At 42.2% G+C, this 21,502-nt stretch overlaps 2 protein-coding genes across 2 annotated transcripts; one reads left to right on the top strand and one right to left on the bottom strand.

Annotated features, from left to right (window-relative positions):
* Positions 1-1,655: 1,655 nt before the first annotated feature.
* On the bottom strand, positions 1,656-2,893 carry LOC128713665 (EGFR adapter protein-like). Its single transcript, XM_053808528.1, has 3 exons — positions 2,594-2,893; positions 1,919-2,524; positions 1,656-1,829 (listed from the first exon to the last, which is right to left on the bottom strand). The coding sequence occupies exons 1-3, from the start codon at positions 2,891-2,893 to the stop codon at positions 1,656-1,658; spliced, it is 1,080 nt and encodes a 359-aa protein (XP_053664503.1).
* Positions 2,894-16,600: 13,707 nt separating this feature from the next.
* On the top strand, positions 16,601-18,441 carry LOC128712739 (uncharacterized). The gene is made up of 2 exons (XM_053807614.1): positions 16,601-16,924; positions 17,005-18,441. The coding sequence occupies exons 1-2, from the start codon at positions 16,601-16,603 to the stop codon at positions 18,439-18,441; spliced, it is 1,761 nt and encodes a 586-aa protein (XP_053663589.1).
* Positions 18,442-21,502: the final 3,061 nt, after the last annotated feature.

The following is a 21,502-nucleotide window of genomic DNA, read 5'->3' as shown; positions in this document are numbered from 1 at the left end:
GTTTGTGTGTGTGTTTTTGCACAACTGTAGAAGAGCCAGAGAGGATATACGAAGAATAGAAGGCTTCTATAGCAAGAATTTAGTAAAGCTTCCGTGTGATTACCTGCTACCTGCAAATCGTTCAGCTGTTACGCTATTACGCTCAATGATGCTAACTACGTGTGTTCCAACGAAATGTATTTAATTGAACGAAACATTGCTGTCAACTTAAGAACAAATGAAGATTAGGTTAACACAAAAGCGCTAAATGGATTGCACTCCTTTAGTTTAAGGCATTTAATTGCAACTGTTCGTAAACGTTCGTAGATTTAAAACAAATCATCCTAAATATCTGCACCGGTGTGTGCAACCAGTAAAGTCTTCCGGAAGAATCGTTACTCTTCGTATACAGTTGAATAGAATTATCTTTTTTTTTAAAGCTCACGCGGTAAAAGATGAGAACAAAACAAAATGACACACAAAAAAGCATTACGCAGCAGAATAGTGGAATCTTTCCTTCGCCTGTACCTTCTATTTGCTAGAAGGAAGAAAAACCCCCTACACATGCTTGGCTTAAAAAAAACTACAGCTCAAACTCCTATGATCCTATGAGCGATACTAGTCGCATGCGTGTCCGTAACAACGAAAGTGATTGACAATAAGTACGCCCGTATGTGCGTGCGTTTTTGTGAAAGAAGAAATTTAAACATTACAAAATCTTTGCTAAACTTTTGCCTCCGCCATGCCATATGAACGAGCCTAGAAGCCCGACGTATTATAACGAGGGCGGGTGTTTTCCAATCCCGTGCTACGAGCATATCTCAATAACCTCTACAATCGTACAATTAAAAATACATATTTAAATAATGCACTCATTCTCCCATAACTGGTTTGCAGTTAAGCTTTTTTGGTATTTTAATTCACATATTCAATCTTTTCCTCTATGTCGTCTTTTTCACTTCTTTCGTCTCCATCAAACTTGTTATATTGTTATATTGCTTTAACGCTTAACTTGTTTCTTTCATTATCTCGGTAATATTTGTCTACAATTGCGGGAGAATTCCGCATTAACCTTTCTCGATGTACTAGCGTAAACTGCTTGTCCCTTAATGTTATTGTTTCATTTTACACCACTTTTACTCTAGTTGCATTCTACGACATTCACATTACTATCACTTTTAACCTTTCCGGAAGCGTTCAATCGTGTTCTTCGAGCTGCTTTTGACTAGGGTTTAATTTTGTATGGTTTGAACCGATTCACACGTGGTCTCCAATTAGTTTCAAATTCACTGTTACACAAATTGACAGTATTCCTATCCTATTATATAGAGTTTCAAAAGTTGCAGAAAATAATTTTTATTTCTTTTGAGGGTGAATAGTGCAAGACAATATTCAAATTCTAGCTAAATCAGACAATTTACTGCCGTAACTTACTCACTACTAGTTCCGGATCGGCTGTAGTGCGTTCAAAACGAGCTCAGAAACTAAAAAAAAAACAATCTCCAAAAAGATAGCCAGAAATGTTTGAAAGTTTCTTTTCGTGGCTGATAGAGCGTTGATGTAGAACGAAACGAATAAATCCAAAAAAACATATCGCTTCATTCGCTTGGTGTGATGTGAGTTAATGCTTGTAGAACCGTACAAGATTGTAGAAAGAAACACCTCCCCGGTTTCTATCACTCGGTAATCATATTCTGAAAGTCGTTCAGCGAACCGTAAGTTTCCGGATCTTCCTGCCGGTGGACGATCTGCGGTGGTCTTGGTAGTGCGAGCGGAACGGGCAACAGCTCCGGCATCACGGAATGATGCGTTATCAGTGCCCTTAGGGAGGTAAACTCTTTCGTAAAGCCCTGTAACGAGGAGATTAAACCAACGCGTTAATTGAGCCAAACCGTCGGATCGGTATGATTGCACATTAGGAAAAACCACCTATACGCACCTTTATTTTGTACCCCCGTATCGTCCTTAGAATTAGATAGTGTGCCACCTTCGGTGCCGGTGGCGGTACACGTAGCGACAGTGCAAAGCATCCTGGTTTGGTGGTGCTTTGGCGCACAAGGAATGCACCGGGGGTTTGGCGCGACAGGACTTCGAGCGAAATTTCGCGTGGTATGCCCGCCTGGAACCAGGGGGCTCCTTTCAGTTCGTGCTGTTCCTTCAGGCTGAGACTATCGTTCCGCAGCGGGACAGCCGGTGGGTAGAGCAGGGTTGTTGCCGTATGATTGTATCGAGGGCCACCAGCATCGAGCAGAACGCTCGTACCAGCTGCTAGGGATGGTCCGGATGAAAGTGGACTTCGAATGGTACTACTTCCAGCGATCATCGTTGTTGCTGTCGTGGCGGTGGCGGTAGATCCGGGCAGCTTGCTGGTAAACACAGTCGTGGAGAGTGTCGTTTCGGCCGTATCCGCACATATACCTTCGTTTACGTACCCATCCGAGATGGTCTGTGACGAGCTGGACGAGCTCGATGGAGACGATGAGCTATGGACGAGCGGTCTGCTATCTTCAGCCGTTCGTAGAATACCCATCGTAAGTCGTTTCACCTAAAATTACAACAATCTCTCTTCACAATCATACGCTAATGGAATTGAACAATTTAAATCCTGCCTTACCAGAGGTGGCTTTTCGGTTAGTTTGCGGCAGGTATTCAATTCCGTCGGTGAGTTTTCCTCCTCGGAACTATTGGTTGTCCGCGGCACATCCAGCAAATTATTGGTGGTACGGTGGAAAAACACGGTCGTCCCTACGCTACCGCCCGTGCCTCCCGTTCCGCTGCAGATGGTGGCCTTGGCCGTGCGGGAGGTGGGAGTGCTGGTCGATAATGGTGTGGCCGTTCCCATGCCCCCCATCAGCCGGGGTAGATTGTTTGGTGTCGTTTCGATCTGGTTACTATTGATGGCGGTACAGTTCATATTGTGGGTTCGCACTCACATCACATCACCTGCAGCATGATAACGATTGATGAGTTGGTACAAACTGTAAGTAATATAAGAAGGGAAAATGCTTCAATATCTTCATTGTAGTTTACACGGGGTAATTGGAGCTCATCTACCAAGAAAGATAAACTTCGTCTCTAAATAAACAAGCATAATGAAAAGTTCTAAAATCGAAAATGAATACTAAAACATTTGGTGCCAGGAAATATACGTAGAGTCCGAACCACAAGACATTCACGACTTGGCGATTTAAACAGGAAGGTCCAGAATTTTTAGCTTTGCTTAAGACGGAAATTCAACCGGTTCTTGGAGACTTAGTAAGACGTCGTAGAAACATCGGACGAAATGAAGTAAGAAATAGTCCCATTTTCACATACATTGCTTAAATAATGCATTTAAAAGTTTATCGAAAAGCATATTCTTTCTATGTTCTATCATATTCCAGACTACTTGAAGAGAAAAATCTTGCAGAAAACCAAACTCCTCTTATCAAACAACCTTACAACCAAGGCACATTTTCACAATTGATTAATTTAGCACGATTGGCTTCTAGTATCGCGATCCGCGTGTCACTGGTCATTTGCTGAAATGTGAACCTTCCTGCCTAATGACCTCCCATGGCAAGAGCCACGCATTAGTGGGTAACGCTTCCGCTTTTTCGCAAAACCGGTAAGCGAAAGGAAGGAACTACTTTGCACCGTCTCGAGACAGGCTTGCGGTAGATCGATTCATCAATCATAATTATCAACGCAAACTGGAAAAACGAAGCCAATGACTCTTGACACTGTGCGCACACAAAACAAAACACACAATCGAATGGACACACTGGGTTGAGATTTGGCAGCAAACGGATGGATATGGTTTTCACGTGCACTCTTACGTACCTTCGTGCCCGATTAGTGATTGTGCCATTTAGTGACAGGCGGAAGACAGGGAATTTTCTTCGTGCACCGGATTCCGGGGGGCGTTTTGGGGTTGAAGGGGGGATAAATAGCCACCCCGTTCCCATTAGTCCGTCATAATGAAAGGGGATAGCAGGTTGGAAATGGATCTTTCAGGAACTAACCGAATGCACGACTGGGAGCTAGCCAGCTAGTTCATTAGCCGCTGACTGAATCACTTAGCTGTGGGCTAATATAAATGACTTCAAACGACCATATCTGTGGTGTGTCAGCTCTTCAAGGGCACTCACGTTAATTGGATTAATGCTTCACTGGTAGATGAAAAGCTTGAGATGATTTACACGTCTAGTTTTTGTATAGTGAAATAGGAAAATTTGTAAACGTATAACCTTATTGAAATATTAATTTCATTTAAGCTTTGTAAGCTTTAAATTAATTAAACTTCACTGCATTGTTATTGTAAATGCAATCGCTTCGATCAATCAACGAAGCATAAACCAATAGAGATTTTTTTCATATATTCGTTATTTATTCGTTTTCCATTTCGATTGCACTTGCTTCGTTGTATACATTGTGCATTTGTCGAATGTTTTAAGACGTTTGTTCAGATCTCCAAGAGGCACCGAAACAATTGTATTTCTCTGGAAGCCATATTGCCAATTAAATACCAATCAGCTATTCGCCACGCTACGAATCAAACTCCAATTGATTTCAAGCATTGTAAGGCTCTCGATACGATGAAAGCCGACGTTTAGTTGCCTTTTTTTTGCATCCCCTTTCTTTTCCCAAAATCAGCGATATCAAACGAAGACGAAAGTCCGTGTCCGACAAACGTGTCAGATTCCCCAAGTGCACGGCTCTTCAATGTGCCCCCGGGCGTTAATGGTATTAATTTATTCGCTTCCCGTTTTGCGAATATCTGGTGCAGAATTCATTACTTAGCGAAAGTGTTTTCCAAGCTGCGACCAGCGCAGAGAAAAGTGCAGCGAGGTGAAACGCCACACGAAGGCGCACAAGTCCTTGATATGCAGAAGATGCCACCATAGCCCGTCTAATGTTGGTAAGCTCTCCTTTTATGTGCAAACCATTGGACACGATGGTGTCATTAATTAAAATGAAACAATGGGGTGAAAATTCGCACACCACAAGCTGGCCAGACAACGTTGCGGTGCGGTGGATTGTTATCCTTGCAAGCCATCTCGCTCGTTAAAGAATGCACTTCGGTTCAAACAGTGTAAACATTGCAACAACTTTAGCAACTGGCAAGTTTTAATTTTAATTCGTTGATTATTTGACTAATTGATGGTGGCGGAGTGTGCGCATTTGGCAAAAAACTACAACGCACCGAAAAGCTGCCACAGGGTGACATCCGAATGCTGCACAATGGAAGGGATGTAAAATAAATCGAGCACCGGACAAATTGAATCATGTAGCTAATTGCGGTATTAGCTAAACTTGTTGGTCCAACCACTTTTGGGACGCTTTTATTCATTTGCCTTTGCTGAAGGATGCTGTAAAGTGGATGGGTGTATTGGTTGCATCCAGTTTCCAGTCAAGACCAACACTGAAAAGAAAAGAAAAGAAAGAAGTCCAACACAATTTTCTGAATCTTCACCTACTTTACCACGAATGGACATGGGTGCTGGGAATGGAAGATGACCCCACTGGGTTGGATGGAAACTAATTTAAAGTTTCTTTAGTTTTGGAGTGGATGTACACTTTCCTCCGTACTCTGTCGTCTTTGCTTTACCTCTCTGTAATAGTCACCTAACCGGGCATCGGTAAACCCGGTAAGCTAGGAATTCTCCCGGGAGCGTTTTGCTTTTGTACCACGCTGGCACCGGTTGTTTTCGGTATCCCTTTAACCGACGACCGGCACACTAGTAGTAGCAGCAACAAAATTGCACTTGCTGCAAAAGTTGGAATGTTCTGATGCACCGATGATTCAATTGGTAATACGTAAAGAGCCCAACTATAAGAGCTTCCTTCCGGAAGCAGTGTACTCGAGCGGTAAGATGCGGAAGACTCTTTAGAGATATCAAATTAATTTGATAATAAATTTCCTCCCAACCAGTACCGGCTCTTCGGTTGCCTTGGAAACGTTTTGTCAACCTTCCCTACCGTCAGACGCTCGTGAAATGTTCAATGCCCAGAGGATGCTTCTGCAGTACACACGTTCAATCACTGGGGAGCTTGTTTTCCGTGCGAAAAGAAAAGCCCAAACGAGAAGAATGCTCCCTGGGAACAGTGTTCCACCGGTGCAAGAAAACATCGTATCCTCGCGCACCTTCCGGTGTCCGGTGGAACATATTTGACACGTCCTGTTTTTACCTTCCGCTTCGGAACAAGCTAAACGACTAACCGTCCGACAAAGTGCTTCAACAACTCGGGCGACTCCATTGTGCTTGTGTCATGGTGGGTGGAAAAGCACCACCAGCGGGAAATGGGAGGGGAGGAGGGAGGGTCGACACTGCTGGTTCAGCATTTGTTCGAGCATTTGTTTCCCTCTGACCTACTGGCCATATTTTCGCAACACCGAATCGGAATCATGTAATGGATGTAACATGCAGACATTCTTCGATTGTCTATTTTTTTCACTTTGCTTTTCGGATCCTAGCTCCTGGTCCAGGTTCCAGCTGACGCTTTAGCGTGACAATGCAACATTCGAACTCATCCGCACCGGATGCAAACACTAGGGGTTGAATAATTTTGCATAATAAATGCATTCTGTTTGCATGTTTTGAACGAGTCTGAGCTGAGCCGAAGAAAGGATACATGATATTGTGAGTCGTCGATGGTAACGCCGTACGGCTGATGGAATTAAAAACGATATTTTTCAGATTTAAAATGTAATTGCTGCTCACTAGGAAACGGTACGGTATGGTACGAAAAGAAAATAATTTAATTTGTTCCGATTATGGAAAGGAACCAGTACAATTAATTAAACCATTCCTCGATGAGATACAAAAATCGTTACCTCAATCGCATTTCTTTGATCATGGTTTCAACTTCAATAGAGCATGGACAACAGAACCAATTCACATTAAATAACCAATCGGGCTTTAGTTTCTGTTGTTAAGCAAGAGAATTTGTTGTTAACAAACGAAAAAGGTAATGATGTTGTTCAACATCAACAGTGTTCGTTCTTGAGTCTTAAAGCGTATCATGAGCGCAGTATTATCATCATCAGTATAACATATTTATGTAATATCCTTTAAAAGGCATTTGATTAGCGTATGTATTAAAAAGTACAAATTTTAGAGGTCATTCCAAAAATTCCCTTGCCAAGAGAAGTCAGTACTGTATCGAGCTTTATTTCTAATCTATTTTGCAGAACTAAAATTTTACAACGTTATCACTTTAAAAAAACAGTAAAGCTACTGCTTTTGAGATTTTTGTTCAAAAGGTAAGCATTACAATGAAGTGGTTTACATGGCTAGTCAATTCTTATGTATACAATATGGACGACTTTTCTTCTTTTATGTCTTCTCCTATTAAGGTTTATAACATCACCGAAGAGTACAGCAGAATCTAAAGATGGAGATCGAAGGCAAACTCCTTGTGCTCTCTCTCTCTGGAGGTAAAAACACTATTAAAATGGTCAATTATAACGTATTATCGAATGCCATCAACCCCCCTAATGGTACTAAGCAGAAGCGATAAACAACATTTTTTTGAGTAAACCTCAATCAAAATGAATTAAATTCAATAACTTCTCAACAAAACGTTTGAGAGCCAATTCTACGAAACTATTTTTTTTTTATCTAAGATGAGTCTGGCTAAGTTGATGAATAACCGCCCGTTACGACTTCGACGCATTTTTCCTGAATGCTTATTAAATATAAGATTCAAGTGAACTTTTTTGCATACAAATATCTTTTTTTATTTAGTTTTTCTTCCATCGTCATTCGAAATATATCCACTTTTAATGCTTTTCAAATGCTTTAATACAAGTTAATTTTACATAGGGTAAAGTAATACAATTCAAGCGCGGCTACAATGACGAACTCTTTGAGCTGCTTACGAGCGAGCTTACTGTCGTACAGCGGATTAGAATCGTCAGGCTCTGGGGGGCTAGCCACGTCTTGAGAATGACACCGCACGACCCAACCCGTAAAGTCCTTTTAAGTCGTCCACATGAACAAAAAGGCGTGGTAGGCGCAAATATAGATGGACTGATGGCAATGATGCGTCCTCCAGAAAGGCCGAGTTAATGGATTGGCAGACAAAGGTGCTCGAAAGTTAGCGGTTTAGAGGACTCCTGCAGCAGGCCAAGACCACGAAGCGGTTATAGCGCCGGATAAGTACGTAAGTAAAGTAATACAATTTTATGCTTCGTTCTCAAGTTGGTAAGGCGCATTGATGATTTCCGTAAACGTCAAAGTTTAGAGCGCTTTCGGTGAGTGCTTGTCTTATTCAGAAAATAAATTGAAAAGTACAACAAAAGGAAAAAAAAGTCTTTGCAGCTGCCAAATATTTATAAAATTAAATTATATTAACTTTAATTTTAGATGTAATGTGATTGTATCCCAATCTTTAGGTAATCAAAACGTAGTTTATTTATTTTGTTTTCATTGTAGCATCCAGGAAATTGTAGTGGAGACATCATGCTTTGGAGTGTTAGGCACACCACAATAAAGGCACTGAACGAACCAACACGTAATAAAACATTGGTATGTCCACTAGAAAGTTCGCGAAACAGAAAGATGGTTTACCGTTTGTATAGTCCTTGATGAGGATATACAAATAGTTTTGTCGGAGTTGCTCACTTTTTTAACAAGTTCAAATTTCTTCAATGTTGAAATTAAACCTTTTGGCAGAAATGTTTGACTGTTATGAACAAAAGTGTACATTCATCTCAATTCTATCATGCAGATTGTTTAACTCTCTTTTCGACAGGGTTCATTATTGTCCATCACGTACTAATTAAGTACATTTACATTCCTGTCATTAATGTCAATAGTACATCACCGAGAATTGATTACAACAGAAATGCATACCAACGCACGTGATATATCTGACACTGCTTATAATATATTCACTGAGCTTGCCATCAAATGTTTTTTTTTATCCACTCAACAGACGAAACAAAGGGCTAACCATTGCTACATTTCCCATTTTTGACGCGGACTCACACACTCTCTCGGCGTATATAGATGCATGAATATACGTATAAACCAAATACAAATATTACTCACAAACCGATTTGATCCAACGAACTACTCGAACCCATACGTAAAAGTAAACATCGACGCAACCGGTTAAGCTATGGCCGCGTGCTCAGCGAAATTGATTGCAATCCTGGTACGTGATTTATCTACCGATAGGCTGGTTTCAATGTTTCAACCATCGTTTGTGTTTCATTTCCGACCGTTGGTTTGTTTCAAATATATCTTTTCCAATTTCTGTGTTTTACTATTTGCAATCCGTGCCCTATACTTGATCACATCAATGAAAACATCACCCTCAGCCCGAGCGCATAACTCATGTTTTACCTCATCACACGGTTCAAGAGCAGCAGAACATGAGGCGTGGTAAACGGAAGCCGCTGGACGTGTGTGTTGGTGGGGTGGTCAATCGGATGGAAAAACCAATTCACCGAAACACATTCCACATTTGCCCGAATATCCATCCAGTTACGCATTATTGATTCAATTCAAATATTTTTATGCGTGCCCTTCCCTTTCCTTCTTTCGTGGTCGATCTGTAACTGCTCAGCCCGGCTGATGATATGTGGTGCACCTGACAATCGTGCGGGATCGCATAAGACTGCGTGCGTGCGTGGTTTGAAATCATTCACCAGATGAACAAACCATTCGTGTTCCCTCTCTGTCTTTCCTCTGTCGAACAACACACATCGTTGTTGGGATGATACTTTGGGAAGTTTCGTAGAGCGCAACACGTGATGGAATCTGGACAACAGGCACGTTCGCCCTGTTTGTTCAACCGGATTCAGCATCGTTTGCTGTGGGTCATTCCGTTTGTTTGTTTTCTCACCTCCTACCAATCGCCGATGGATGGATACTTCCGACCCAGAGATCGATTAGAACACGAGGAATTTTTCGAAACCCGTTGTGTTTCACATTTGATTGAGAAGGTCCTTAATATGTTATTAGCTACAACAGATACGGCGAAGCACTACAGCCTCAATTAAGCTTGGATGTAACTGATGGTTTTTAACTAAACGATTTTAAATTTTCTGTTTAGGTAATATTCTATTAAGTGCCCAAATTTAAGACCACTCCACCTATGAATCTGGCTTAAAGAGCATTTTCCTTTCCTCAAATTAATTTTTGTCTTTCCTCACGGAACCGAATTCGAAACACGCCTTAACATGCTATGTTCACGCTATGCCCTAACAGAACAAGGTCAAAATCTTCTTAGATCAATGACATCCATTGACCAATGATCAACGAGACAACTAATCGTTAATGAACTTGTGACGATGGCCTATAGTTGAGGATCTTGCAAGGGCTTCTAATGGATACTGAAGAGTTTATTAAGTTACTGGTAAAAGGGTTAAATATTTTTTGTGGCAGAAGTTAAAAAAATCCTCTATCAACCGAAGTCATTCTGTAGGTGTTGAGAGCATTTTATGTAGTTTCCTCATATGTTCGTTAACATCACCCCGTGTCTAGTCAACCGACTGACAAAGTTACTATTGAGATGGATGTGATACTAAATATTGTAGACGGAGGCAGACACTATTCCATATTTTTGCTCTTTCTATATTAAAAAATCCATTAAAAAATTACCATTTGGGCATGTTTTGTGGCAACTATTCTCATACGGTTATTCGTTAAAGAAGCATGCCGTGTAGAGCTCACCTATTTAAATTAAAAAATACACATAGTACAAAAGATACTGTTTAAAGTTACCCCGATTTCACTCATTTTTTCGACACTTTATTGAACCATTTCGATTGAATCGGAGCACCAATGAATATGTATCGAGTACCCACCAAAAGACGGACTAAGCTCACTGTATCACACCAGCTGAAGTTTGCATCCATAACCACCAGCGAAACCTGTAGCGCACGTATCGGAATTAAAAGGAGTTACTAGCTACAGAGAGTACACGCCAACACCATCCTTCCCGTTTTGCTTCCCGTACTCCTTCCACGCCAAGACCGCGGCAATGATTTATATCCAAATAAACACGTACCCAAACAGACGGTTTCCTCGATTCCGGGTCGTACGTGCGTGTATATTGCCCGCATGGTATTTCCTTGCTGCTCTCGCACTTTCGCTTGCTTCCCCGCCAGTCAGCAGTTTTCCAAAATCGTTCGGTAGTATATTTCGGTATTTTATTGATCCTCCTCACGCCGAGGTAAGCCGTGCAGTATACCTACGCCAGCAACTCCGGTGGCCTTCTATGGGATCAATCTGTTAGCATATCCACCACCGACCGTATCGTTGCCGCGCTTACTAACGGCCGATGAGTTACGTTCTGGCGAGTCCCGTACGCACTCTTCTCCAGGGAACAGTTCATTACCATCCGCTTGGTCGGTTGTTTTTTTGGGTGGCGGTAGCTGTTTTGTTCGTGTTTAGAATTCAATGCCCTTTGGCCATCGATCTGGCACCGTTCGGTCGGGTGAGATCGTCCCCAGAAGCGGCCCGGACAATACCCAAACGGCATGCGTATCTAATGAAAAACGCACGATGCCCAGATTAGGTGTGAGAGTAGCACATGGTACGGCCATTCCCATGTTTTTTTTTTATGACTATCAGCAAGAACCAAACAGAAGGAAGGCAGTAGCGTATTACTATTGTTAAGGTTCCGGGCCATCTTATTGGCGTGAAGTTCCGGTGAAGTTTTTCACCTGGTCGACGCGTGTGTCGAGACCGAAACGGTTCTTCCCGTTTGCTGTTTGCTGTTTTAATTCGTTTTATAGTTTGTTTGCGACTTCCCGAGCGTTTTTACACGGTTTTGGAAGACGAACTCATTAAACCGTTTGCCTGACACGGTGAAGTTATGAACTATTGTTTCCAGCTCATGGATTTTATTTTTAGCATTTGTCAAAATATATTCGGTTTTCGGCTTGCATCGCATGCCTAGAGAGAATAACAATTCGTGTCACACGTTAAAAAAAACCCGAAAAAAGAACATTTTATCTGTTTTGCGATGTTGTACAGTTAATTGTAATTAGAAATGTAAATTTTTGATACTGTTTTCATTTACGAATAAAGTTTCTTACTCTTCATAGCCACTTCTACTTCCTCTTCTAGTTTGTTTACTACCAAATATGAAATTTATATATTTAGTTAAAAAATAGACTATTTAGTGTTTACTATTTAATTTTTTACTGACATTTACCGTTAACTTATGCCTATGTTAATCAAAATACTCTATGTGTACCTTACATAACGCATAATGTTCTACCCAAAGCAGTACACCAGCAAGAAAAATTTAATTTAAAAATCTTTGATTGTGCAACTGCATCTCTTCTTAGTGCAGCAAAAAACCAATCACCATTTCATTCCGAATTGCTGCACTTGTGCTGACAGTTTAATTTTACACATTCCACGCCACAACTCAACACCGGACCGAATAGCACAGCCACACAAAATCGTTTTCCAACCCGACCAGAGTGGGGCGGGAATTTTAGTACAAGTGCAATAAATGACCTGTCGGGCAAAACCGTGAATGACGATGCCCAAATCACTCAACGGGTGCGTTTCTAATGTTTGCTACTGCTGGTTCCGATGCTGTTGGTGCTGCGCCGGCTGCTCCTGCTAGCCGAGGTTTCAAATCGAAATACGAAAAATCGAGAGCTACAAAACTATTGCCACACGTGAGTACTAACCCTCACCCAGCTTTTGCGGTCCGGGGTGGCATGTGAGTACTTTACGTTCAAGAGGCAGCGAGCTGCTCCACTGCCAACATCAAGCGAGCAAAACAATAACATGGCCTCTGGTAGTCGGGTTTCGGAACAAAGAAACAAAACATGGATAAAAAAAATAGTCCAAAACACCAATCGAAATGGAAACAGATGCCCAAACACGACCACTGTGCCTGAAGTATGCACCATTTATGAGAAATTGTTGAATGCAAGTGTTGCAGCACCAGCCGTCCCGACGTGCGGTTCATATTGATTCCCCAACTTGGCCCCATTGTGGGAAACAACTCCATTCAAAAAGTACAAAATTGCCACCCCAACCGAACAGTATCGGGATGAAAATCAAACTACCTTCGACAACCAAGTCTCGCAATTGACTTCCCGGGTTTAGTTTTTTTTTTTTTGGAGAATCAAGAAACCGTTCGTTATCACACCGTCTGCCAAACTGATGAAATTCTGTTACCATTCAACTACTGCTGTAGTTCATTGAAACCGTGCAGGATAGGGTTGATCCAAATGAAAAGTCGACCAAAAAATGGAGTTTTTCAGATAAAACCGTTATAACTAATGAATTGAGATTGTGAAACTTAAAACAAAACGATCATCAATGGATGTTCCAGCTATCGTACGAATGGCTCGGAACTAAATTGCTTCCGGTGTGAATTGCTGGGACGATCTGTTGCTTTCCGCTTGGTTTTGAGGACATTCGGCTGTTTTTCCACGCTTAGATCGACTTTCTTTCAAAAATCACGATTTGTTTGATTTTATTTGTTTATTATAATGTCTAACTAGTGTCAATACACTAGGTAGAAATGGTACTAATTTCGGTAAAGTTTACATTATTTAATTTCAAACTTTAAACCTTACTTTAATGCACCACTTATTCACATCGAAATCTGTAAAATTTTATATAAACGCTATCCATTACCTTGCTTTAAAAATATTAAAGCTTCAGCACGATAAATTGTTTAACATCATTGCATGCGGTAACCGCAAAACAATCGAAAAAAATGCCACAATCGTTTAGAATCGGTACATGTGTCCTTCCTGCGTCAAATGCTCGATCGCATTAGGTTGCATTCGAGCATTGCGATGGCATACCAGCAATCCAAACAAGATGGGTTGACGGTGTATACATAGATTAGCCTTCAAATGGCCGCAGGTTCCATAAGGCGAGACTAATACTCATATAAGGTGTTTTGCATGCTCCATGCATGCCAGCAACACGCGGCAAGCGTCGAGTTAAGCGCTTTAAACGCTCAACAATCCGGCAACGTTCCGGCCGATACCACGGCTACGTGTGGCTCGAAGGTGAGAAGAACGGTATGAAGCAAAAATAAAACTACCATCTGACACGTTAAAGCCAGTTAGTACAGTTGCCAGAATGTGGACACCTTACTGCCATGCCTTCTGTCGGGTCAGTGCATTGGTTGTTCTATATACAGTTTTCCACCTAGCATTTAGCGTTAGCAGCTAAACAAATGTCTTAAAATAATGTTTTTCGTTTGTCGTGTAGGCGTGTGTTCGCGTTTTCCTCCCGTTTGGAGTTTATTTAAAAGATGGAGACAAATGCTTTTGAAGACTTGCGTTTTACATGTTATGAATAACAAATAAGTCGTCTCAATATAGTCAACGGGTATTTTATTTATGAAATTTAAGTTTTCTATCAAGAATTCAAGAATCCCAGATGCTTTGAGGCAGGGATAAAGACCAATAAGATTCTCCATATGGTAAAAATAAGTCAAATAAGCCAGTACGTTAATTACCTATAAGCTAGAAGTTCTTCGCTTTAAAAACTAAGTTTCATAATAATGTTATGCTATACATATTTTTTGCAAGTTTAGTTTTTGAAACAGACGATGTATTTTAAACTTTTCCAAGATTTGCACACCTTGTGCTCCAGACGTACCCATAACAATTCACCCAATAACCCCACCGTACCCAGCATCCATCCCATGACTATCAGCACCCAAACGCACACAAGATCATCGAAATGAAAAACGACCTCTCCAATAAGATTCCCCATCGGTTCCATTTCACGAACGAGCTTACGATTCATGAGCTCTAGCCGATGCATCCAGATGCCGCTTTGGAAATAACGCTCGTAGAACTCGGCAAACGTTTCATAGAAGGGTGAGTGCGTTGATAGCTGAAGCGTCAATAGCTTTTCCAGCGCCATATCTCGTAGAACGTACTGCTGGTACCCGTGTTGATTCTTTCCAATCACCACGCGCAGGTAAGCCATATAGCAGTATGTCGCCGTGCAGTATTCGTTGAACATTAGTTCGCCACGTTCACGGTAGATTGCATCAGCTTGCCGGACGTTGATCAGTTTCCCTGGCAAAGCTTCAGCAATCAGTGGAGCTCGAACACCAGGAATGGCAACTTTGAAATCTGACTTGATCAGCTCGCTCACTGTTTCCGGTCTATCGAAGTACTTCGAAATGGACATCAGCGAGACGATCTTGGCGTTGTATGCCTCGGAGAGAAAGAATATCAGGACGGCAACCGAAAACGATACCGCACGGGACGGGAAAGGCTGCCGGTGGGGTGTCATGGCGGTGAAGAATATCTGCTCCAGCAGGTTGCGCTGGAACAAGTGAGGGAAAAATCGTCCCAGCAGACGGCAGGCAACGATCACCACTCCCAGTACCAGCCAAATACCGAACGAGAAGGGTTTCAATAGATGGCGTAGAAAATCTCGCTCCGTATGGAAGGGACATAGTAGGCAGTAGCCGCCACGTTCCTTGAACGAAATGTCGTGCATGTAGTGCGGTCTAAAGTCAGAGTAAGCAAAGGTCACATCGAACTCAGAACGACCGTCTAGAGGGGTCCGTAAGCTTCTCACCATGCGCACAGTGCCGTTGAGCTTGCGCACGATCAGATTGTACAGATACTCCATCAGCAGTCCTGCGGTGCGGTTGCCCGTGAGCTCAAAGATGTACGGAAATTCGTACAATCCAAAGGCGAGAAACTCGAAGCCCTGTAGGTTTGCCAGCTTGTACGGATAGTATCGTCCGGGGTTTGAGGAGTTGTGATCGTGTACGTCGAACAGGTGCAATTGCTTGGTGAATGGATTTTCAGTGTACAGCTTGTCCACTTTCAGTTCCCCAGCGGGTGCCGAGTGTTCCATCGGCAGAGCTACGTAGTTCAGCACTCCGAGCTTGAAGAAGAAACTTGCGAGTTCGGTGCGGTTGCAGCCGATGTCTACAATTACGATGAATTTTGCCGATTTTACATAACACTCGTGTGTATCCAAACGATGGAAACCGAGTGCGGATGGGAACTGCAAGAAATTAGTAACTGTAGGAACAAAGTTAGGTGTTATTACAATGACATACCTTCTCTCCGTACCCACTGGCATCCATCAGCACTAGTGATGCTTCCTTTTGCGCGTACATGAACACTGTTCGTTCCTGATGGGCTAATGTGATGGGATAGTTGGATGCTAAACCCTGCACTAACTGACGGATCATATCGTCCAAATTGGTTCGGGTTTGATATTTCCGGAGCTGCACGAAACAAACCTCCAAACCTTCAGCACGGTTAGTATGTTCGAAATGAGCAATATCAGAAACAACGTCCAATATACTAGCACATTGAGAAGATTTCAGTAATGCTAATAGAAAGCTAACGAAACGTATGATCATACTGTGATTCGGGAGCTGTTTATAAGAGATAGAATGGTGGAAAAAGTAAACAGTTTGGTCAGTGTATAACGTTTAAGAGCGCAGCTTGCAGCCCATTTAATCAGTAAAATGTAATTTAAAGTCCAATTTTGGCCTGGCTCACCAGCACACATATCTATCGGTAAGTGAGAACATTGCCTTTCATACCCTAAAAGCATTACAAAATAATCAACAATCTTCAATTGTGTTAATTCTTTTTGTTTTCAGCTTACAAAAAGCGAGACGCTCGGACAGCTTACTATCTAGTCGTAACATGAAACCCATCAGCCAACAATCGCTTTCCGGAGTTTTCCGAAACATTTTTCTGCTGCACGCTTACCTGGGCAGCGCACAATCTACACTGGTAGAAATGGTGGATGCAATAGCTACGTTCGATAACACTAGCGGTACGTATGGAACAAACGTTTGCATATTTACCACCAGCAACTCTTCGCTTCCAACAATTGCTCCTCTCCTAATTCCGACTTTGCTGGCAAAGTATCCAACGACATTTTTGAAGATGAACGATTACGTCTACGTTGAGTCCGCGAACCTGGCGACTTTAGTGCTGCTGGATCTAACGGGCTACCGTTACGAGGTGTGTTTCATGTGTTACATTTATTGCACGGAATAAAACAAAAAGATAATCCCCTTGGGGACCGTTTTCTCTACGAACAGTTTCCTTTTCGCTTCATACAAAAGCGCCTTAGCCAACATCCATGCTACAGGAAATCGGCCAAATTTGTCATTCTGATGGGTGCCACCAGCTTTCAGCGAAAGGAAACGGCGGTAGCGTATATGGAAAAGTTCTCGATCCTGAACTATATACTCATACCGGTGACTAATTCATCGAGTTCGTTGACGGTGTACACTAAGCATCAGTTCACCGATCAGGAGTACTACTTTCGTTCGGACGATCGACCAGTGCAACAATTCTTCCCCGACAAACTACGCAACATTAATGGCTACAAGTTCCAGATGCACGGTATCACCGCCTATCCCTATATGGTGTTCGACGACGAGGGATATGTTTACGGTTTGGTGCCAAATTTTTTGAAGATAGTAATCCGAGAACGATGTAACGGTACGAGTTCCTTGACAGAGAACTCAAAACTACGTGCTGCACTGGACGGATATTTCAACATTGAAGAAGAACGTTTGAGCTATCAACATACGTTATACTTCCGGGAAGAGTCGGGCATTCACATCGTTTGTCCAGTTCGGACGGTGCGCGATTTCCTGCGTCATCTGTTGAAACCGTTTTCGATTGGGATTTGGCTCATTCTCGCCGGCCTGTTCGCTTTCTGCCGTGTCGTACAGATCCTGTTTCCGGACCTGTACCGATACGATTTGATCGCACTCACCTTTTTCGGTGGTGGTGGTATCGAGTATCAGCAACCATTTACGTTCCGTGTTATCACGCTGACACTCGCGGTGCTGGTATTCTTCCTGTCGGAAGCATACAATACCAAAATTATCTCGCTAATGTCGTTGGCAAAATTTTACGAACAACCGCAAACGATCGATGAGCTACGTAATTCAGATTTTCGAATTCTCTCGTCCCGTGCCGGCACCGAATTTTTGGGTCCTATATCGAACAACTTTTTGTCGTACCCTGCAACACTGCGTGCGGAACGGCGGCTTGGGTTTCGGGTGCTCGAACATTACTGCTCAATGATGCACCTGGGAAACGCGTGGATAGCCGTATCGCAGGCGATGAATAATCTTTACGTTGGGCTGTACATCGTGGAAGAACCACTGCTAATCAACAAAAATCTCATCCAGCTCGCCCAGCACTCACCATTTTTCGATCTGTTTGTAAAGATATTCGGATTGTTGAATGATAGCGGTGTGTGGACTTACATGTTAACACAGTCAAAGGCGATGCTGTATGAAAGTATAGAGGAAGCACCATTTCAGGAGGTCATTTTCTTTTTCAATGATTTATACTGTGTGTGGATACTGATCGTTGTTGGATGGTTGATCAGTACCGTGTGTTTTGTGGGCGAAATCGTCATAGCAAAGTTTAGGCAACGGAAATTAAGACGCGCTAAAAGGTTCCTTAATGTAGCTCGAAAATATCGCTTTGTAAAAGCTTGGTATAATCCACACTGAAAGAGTAAATGTGACTACAACACGTTGCTATAAAAATTCAAGCTGGCTTTGTTGCTTTAAACATAACTGCTGACAAATGGAAAAATAAAATATTTAAAACAATTTATAACTTAAGTTTATCGTTTTAAAAGGGTGCAAACCTGGAGCATATCATAAATGACGTGCCATCTTGAATACATCTAATCCTCTATTATGTTAGAGTGAATTTCTTCAATATATTTTAAATGATCTTTTTCTGATCTGAGCGTCAACGCCATCACTCCATCTCAATTTGCGCCTACCACCTCCTCTGTCCATGTGGACTAAAAAACTAAAAAAACTTTACAGGATGAATAGTCCAGTGTCATTTTCAAGACATGACCAGCCAACCGGAACCTGGCTTAATCTGCTGTACGATATTGAGTTCGCCGTACAGCTCGTCATTGTAGCATTTGCTTGATTGACTTTCCACACATACTGGGACAAACATCCTTCTGACCATCATCCTCTCGAACGCTAAGAGGTTTTCGTTACTTTTGGACAAAGTCCATATCTCAAAGGCGTATGTGAGTACTGGAGCTATATAAGTTCTATATAAGCCCAGTTTCGTTCGTCGCGACAGATGTTTTGAGTGGAGAAGTTTCCTCAGACTGCAGCACGTCCGGTTGACTTTTGACCCAAGATAGGTGAAATTTTAGACGACTTCGAAAGTGCGCTCAACCTATCATCATGTCACCTCTGCGTGAATTAGGATTTGTTAGCAGGGCCTCTGGTGGTGCCACCATCAACTTGGTTTTCGCCTCGTTAATCTCCAACCCGAGGTTTTCTGTCGACTGCTCAATCCTTTGATAAGCATCCGCTACGTAGGTGAGTCGTAAACCAATGATGCCTATGTCATCAGCGTATGCCAGGATCTGGATTGACGTATGGCCCTCTGGAAGATGGCCCTCTCTAGTGCTAGGTTGAAGAGTAGACAAGCTAGCCCATCTCATTGGCACTGACCTTTGGTGGTAGCTAAGGGCTCTTAGAGATTTCCATCCACCATCACCTGGTATTTCACATTGGGCGTTGTCATTCGTGTCAATGTCGTAAAGGCTGCCCTGTCGTATGCAAACTTGAAGTCGGTTTAGCAATGGAAGTAGAGAGAGTATTTATCATTTATTGCATAATTTTGTTATGAATCAAATTATTTCTTCACGACATGTTAATATTATTAAACAGATAAATAATTCATGAAGTAACATATGAAGCTTCAATTTAAATGACCTGAAAAGTTTAGCTTTCATTCAATATGATTTTGGTTGCAACTGTTTCAAGAACTTAAAATTGCTAACCAAAATGATTAGAAAGTCAGCGTTAGCATTTGTATTACATTGGTTATATTTCACAACATTGTACATAGATACAAATGGTTACATCTCGAATGAATGTAACCTTTCCCCAGTTATTGCTAAGCTTGTAAAAATACAGCGCCATCGATACTTGCCAAATGTCTATGCTGAAATGTGTATTGTTACTACTAACGTCTCTACAATGAGTAAAAGTCATCCCAACGTGGTGTCTATGCTGATTTCCCAGCATCCTACCATATTTGCAATCGAAAACCATGTCGATAATACGCTGGGAAAGAAATATGCTAATGTAGTTTTGTTGGATGCTACAGGGTGGAATAAGGTGATCACACTTACGAAAAACTTCTTTTTTAAAAAGCGGAATATAACAGAAACCCCTTGCATTTCAGTTTCCAGTTCTTCGGTTCAAGAAACAGTTCAGTGATAACCCATGTCACTACATCGAAGCTCGCTTCATCGTTCTCGTGACACGATCGTGTTTCCTTGAAGATCGTTCCTCAATAGTACAGTTTTTCGATGACCAAGGTATAGTAAACTACGCCATTGTACCAATGCCATCGAGTGCTCTTGAACGAGTGGATAACATCAGCATCTACACTGAAAACCGATTCTCCAAGGAGCAGATCTTCGTGCAGCTGGATGATCTTGACAACATGCATCGCTTGTTCCCGAACAAACTCACTAACCTTCATCGTTATCATATCCACATTGGAGTAATTCCTGATTTCCCGTACATCATAATATCTACTGATGGTCATGTTGGTGGCTTAATTAGCCATTTCTTCTACGACGTAGGAAGGAAAGTACTCAACATGTCGTACACGTTCATTCACCAGCTATCCATTGAGGAAGATCATGAGGCCAATTTTAATATGGCAAGTTTTCGATTACATTTCCAACACGAGGTCGATTTGCGTGAAATGGGAGGAGCGTGTATGCTCTGTCCAGTAAATACCGGAAGGGATTTTCTCACACATTTGCTTAAGCCTTTCTCGTTTGGTATTTGGATCGTGCTAGGTGGTATTTTCATAGTCTGTGTAATTGTTCGTCGCCTCTATCCTAACATTTTCCGCTATGATCTTATTCTTGTCACGTTCTTTGGAGGAGGAGGCACCGAGTATTATCAAACGTTTACGTTCCGAATGGCCCTCCTCACGCTTGCAATGCTGTTGTTTTTCTTTTCGGAGGCATATATCTCCAAGATCATTTCACTGATGTCATTGTCCAAGTTCTACGAAAGACCGGAAACGATGGCCGAGTTTCGCCAGTCGGATTACCGCATCGTGATGTCGAAACAACATAGTGCATTGATGGGAGATCTGAGGTCAAAGGTGCTTAGTTCGCGGGAAACCAATCGAGCCAATCGAATGCTCGGTGTACGAATACATCGCTACTACTGTGTAATTATGACCTGTGGTGACGCCTGGTTGGTTGCATTATCGGAGTTTCAGGCTGAGTCCTTTCCGATGTACGTGCTTCGCGAAAAGGCCGTAGAGGCTACGCAACGGATGCAGTTTGCTACGAATTCACCAATCGTCGGAACGATGCGGCGCTATTTCGGTATGTACTGTGACACCGGATTATGGGCGCGACAGAAAGATCGACATAATCACATTCTTCTAGTACTGGCACAGATCAAGGAAACATTTTCGGAAGTGATATTTTACTACGATGATCTGCTCTGCGTTTGGATCTTGGTGGTGGTCGGATGGTTAATCAGTTTGACTGTA

This window comes from Anopheles marshallii, chromosome 3 (genome assembly GCF_943734725.1).
Source record: "Anopheles marshallii chromosome 3, idAnoMarsDA_429_01, whole genome shotgun sequence".
Classification (NCBI taxonomy): Eukaryota; Metazoa; Arthropoda; class Insecta; order Diptera; family Culicidae; genus Anopheles; species Anopheles marshallii.
This window is presented reverse-complemented; position numbering and strand designations above follow the sequence as displayed.

Bases quoted from the DNA above. Each gene is read 5' to 3' on its own strand.
- LOC128713665 (XM_053808528.1), bottom strand. From the start codon at position 2,893: ATGAACTGTACCGCCATCAATAGTAACCAGATCGAAACGACACCAAAC. The intron at 2,525-2,593 runs GTAAGGCAGGAT...TTGTAATTTTAG, and splicing joins TAACCGAAAAGCCACCTCTG to GTGAAACGACTTACGATGGG. The intron at 1,830-1,918 runs GTGCGTATAGGT...TCCTCGTTACAG, and splicing joins TACGGGGGTACAAAATAAAG to GGCTTTACGAAAGAGTTTAC.
- LOC128712739 (XM_053807614.1), top strand. From the start codon at position 16,601: ATGAAACCCATCAGCCAACAATCGCTTTCCGGAGTTTTCCGAAACATT. The intron at 16,925-17,004 runs GTGTGTTTCATG...CTCTACGAACAG, and splicing joins TAACGGGCTACCGTTACGAG to TTTCCTTTTCGCTTCATACA.